We start from the raw sequence: 2,780 nt of genomic DNA, 5'->3' as shown, positions 1-2,780 counted from the left end.
GATTAACGGGGCGGTGGGGGGCTAAAAGAACATGATCAGAGGGGAGCCGGGGAGGTGACTCAATCAGGCCTGGATCTTCTGCTAATCTACTGGAGCTCCAGTTGCTCTGCTTCTCCAGATGCTGCGCTAACAGGAGACGCAGAGACGTCATCGTTTGTGCTTTTCTTGCTTTTATCAGTCGCACATGGCTGAAAGTGGTCGGAGCTGGGGGGGAGGGACACACAAAGGCTCGCATTGTTTGTGAAACGCAAGAATTAATTCAAGTTTTTAAAAAAATAAATGCATGCACGCTCAACGGAAACARAAATGCTAAATTTTCATAGTTTATAACATTTTATTGATTATTCATCACGGTTTCAACYCCACACAGGTCACATAAGTTGTACACAAATGTCTTTTTTTCTGTMTGCAACTGATTCCACTGGTGTGTCGTTYTGTTTCAACGTCAACAAACCTAACMTTAAAGAGACAACAAGTAGAAAGAAACATTTTATACTTTAGAGGAATTGGTGCCAACGATGTGCATGACTACCACATGAGTAAAATCATGAATGCTCCTCCTGGAGATTGCCGTCATGTGGCTCAGTTCCTCGACCACCTGCAACACATTTAAAGAAAGACCAACGTATGGTTCCTGCAGCCAATAGTTTAAATACACAATGCAACTCAGAGCAACTAAAACATTTAATGAAAACCATTATAGGGTTTTTTTAAAGAAACCATATCTTCACCTGTTCCCATTTTTTGACATGAAGGATGAAAGTTGCAACGGCGATGACACCGACACCAAGAAGCATGCGGTCTTCGGTCACCGTCACAAACTTCTCTCTGGTTTAAAAAAGATAAATAACTTTGCTTTTAGTTATTTCTTATTTTAAACTTCTAAAATCAATTACAAAATACAAGTTTTACAAATATATGTGTATAATTTTAAATAAAACTCCAGCTGCTTTGTTTGAAATGTAAGAAATGCCACATCTTGGATGCTGAAAATACACCGGCTTAGCAAGTCAGCAAGTATATGAAACACTGATAAATGTGGTAAAACTTAGAGCGATAAAAAAAGGCAGAGACTTCTTTTCAACCTAAACAAAAAAAAAAAAGCTATGCTCAGAAAATAAACAGTGTTAACTTAAACCCAACCTCCTCATAAATGCTACTAARGATTCACCTACATCAGGAGTGTCCAAAGTCGGTCCTCAAGGGCCGGTGTCCTGCATGTTTCAGGTGCAGCCCTGGTTCAACACAGCTGAACCTAAGGAYTGCCTAATTAGTCGGTTTCTGCAGACGTTGCTGACATCGGCCCTGTCCCAATACTCGCACTCCCACCCGATCCAATTTTTGCCGAACGCCGGAGCTGCTCCGGAGTCAATTTACAAAAGTCACGTCGCACCAACAGGAAAAGGATCGAACACAACATCCGTATTTTCAAAATAGGACACCATAAGGCGGAATAATTCTGTCGAAATCCCAGCCATATTAATCAATATATGGATATATTTCTACACAACTGTTGTCAGAATGTATCGTTCTGTTTGGGAAGCAGACGGCAACATGTAGCATGAGGCATGTGTGCACACACGATACACGTGGATTTTATTTTGAAATCAGAAGTTTCAAAAAGACGACAGTTTCAACCATAGATAACAAAAGCTTTTATATCAATGTTATCAGCTGTGTTTGGAATTCGTCTTTCACAGAATTAATTTTTTTTGCTCTGACGTCCACATTTATCACTGTATTTATCGCACAATCTCCTTCCTGCACACGCTCCCTCCTCTGTGTGTTGCACCGGAGCGGAGGCTGTATAAATTGGAGTGCAAACGAACAGCTGGGAACTGCGCACCGCAGTGCAGCGGAGTCGCATGTAGTGTAAATCCYGGGTGAGTCTCCTTCACTTCAAGTGCTTTCTTCTCCTAAAAACAATTGCTTTTTGCAGTTGTACTTTCATTTTTAGCAATAAAAATGCCAAAACAAGTGACTGGTCCCGCCATGTTGGATGTTGCAGTTACGATGCAGAGGAGCAAGTTGATGACATAATCCGTACTGTCACAATTCTCCTTTTTTTTTATTGCACGCTTGTAACCTGCACACTCCAACACTTACGTGCACTTAGACTGAATCCACACTTCACAGAGGGGCGTAGAGGGTGCGCACTGAGCATTGGGACTGGGCCATACTGAAGAGGCCTACTAATTAAGCACTACTTAGGTTCAGCTGTGTTGAACCAGAGCAGCACCTAWAACATGCAGGACACRGGCCRTTGAGGACTAACTTTGGACACCACTGACCTACAGTGACTCTGTAAAGATATATGTTAGCTAAATTGTGTCTCAAACTAAAAATGTTGTGGTGAATAAATCAGCTGTCAGATTTGGCTAACATTTTATTAAATCGGTTTCCAGCAGGTTATTGTGATTTTTTTGTTTATTCTGTTTATATATATTTAAAAAAGGTAATACCTCTGTTCTCTGGATGGGTTGACAGACTGAGTGGTTGTTTTTAACAAGGTGTCATAGATGGAAGACCTCTCCAGGGTGATGAACTGCAGAACATGGCGGCTCAGCTGATAAAGGTGCTCTATAGGGATGGTCGGCTCATTGTGACCTATTGACACATTAKAAGTCAGAACTTTTGATAAACAAATACAAAAACTTAGATAAAATCGTTTTGACTCATTTCCTTTAAATCAGGGGTTCTTAACCTTTTTGACCTCGGAGCCCAATTTGTTGAACAAAGAGCCACGAAGCCCAGTCAGACATGTACAGATTAAAATGATA

General features: G+C 41.0%; 1 protein-coding gene across 1 annotated transcript in view; it reads right to left on the bottom strand.

Annotated features, from left to right (window-relative positions):
- Window positions 1-407: 407 nt before the first annotated feature.
- Window positions 408-2,780, bottom strand: part of cntd1 (cyclin N-terminal domain containing 1) — a gene marked incomplete at its 5' end in the record, with an annotated part of 4,166 nt that continues 1,793 nt past the window's right edge. Inside the window, 3 exon segments of the mRNA XM_014032137.1 lie at window positions 408-598; window positions 732-828; window positions 2,463-2,607. Of these exon segments, the coding sequence (XP_013887591.1) occupies window positions 491-598; window positions 732-828; window positions 2,463-2,607 (350 nt within the window). The 3' untranslated portion in view covers window positions 408-490.

This window comes from Austrofundulus limnaeus, unplaced genomic scaffold (assembly GCF_001266775.1).
Source record: "Austrofundulus limnaeus strain Quisiro unplaced genomic scaffold, Austrofundulus_limnaeus-1.0 Scaffold7, whole genome shotgun sequence".
Classification (NCBI taxonomy): Eukaryota; Metazoa; Chordata; class Actinopteri; order Cyprinodontiformes; family Rivulidae; genus Austrofundulus; species Austrofundulus limnaeus.
This window is presented reverse-complemented; position numbering and strand designations above follow the sequence as displayed.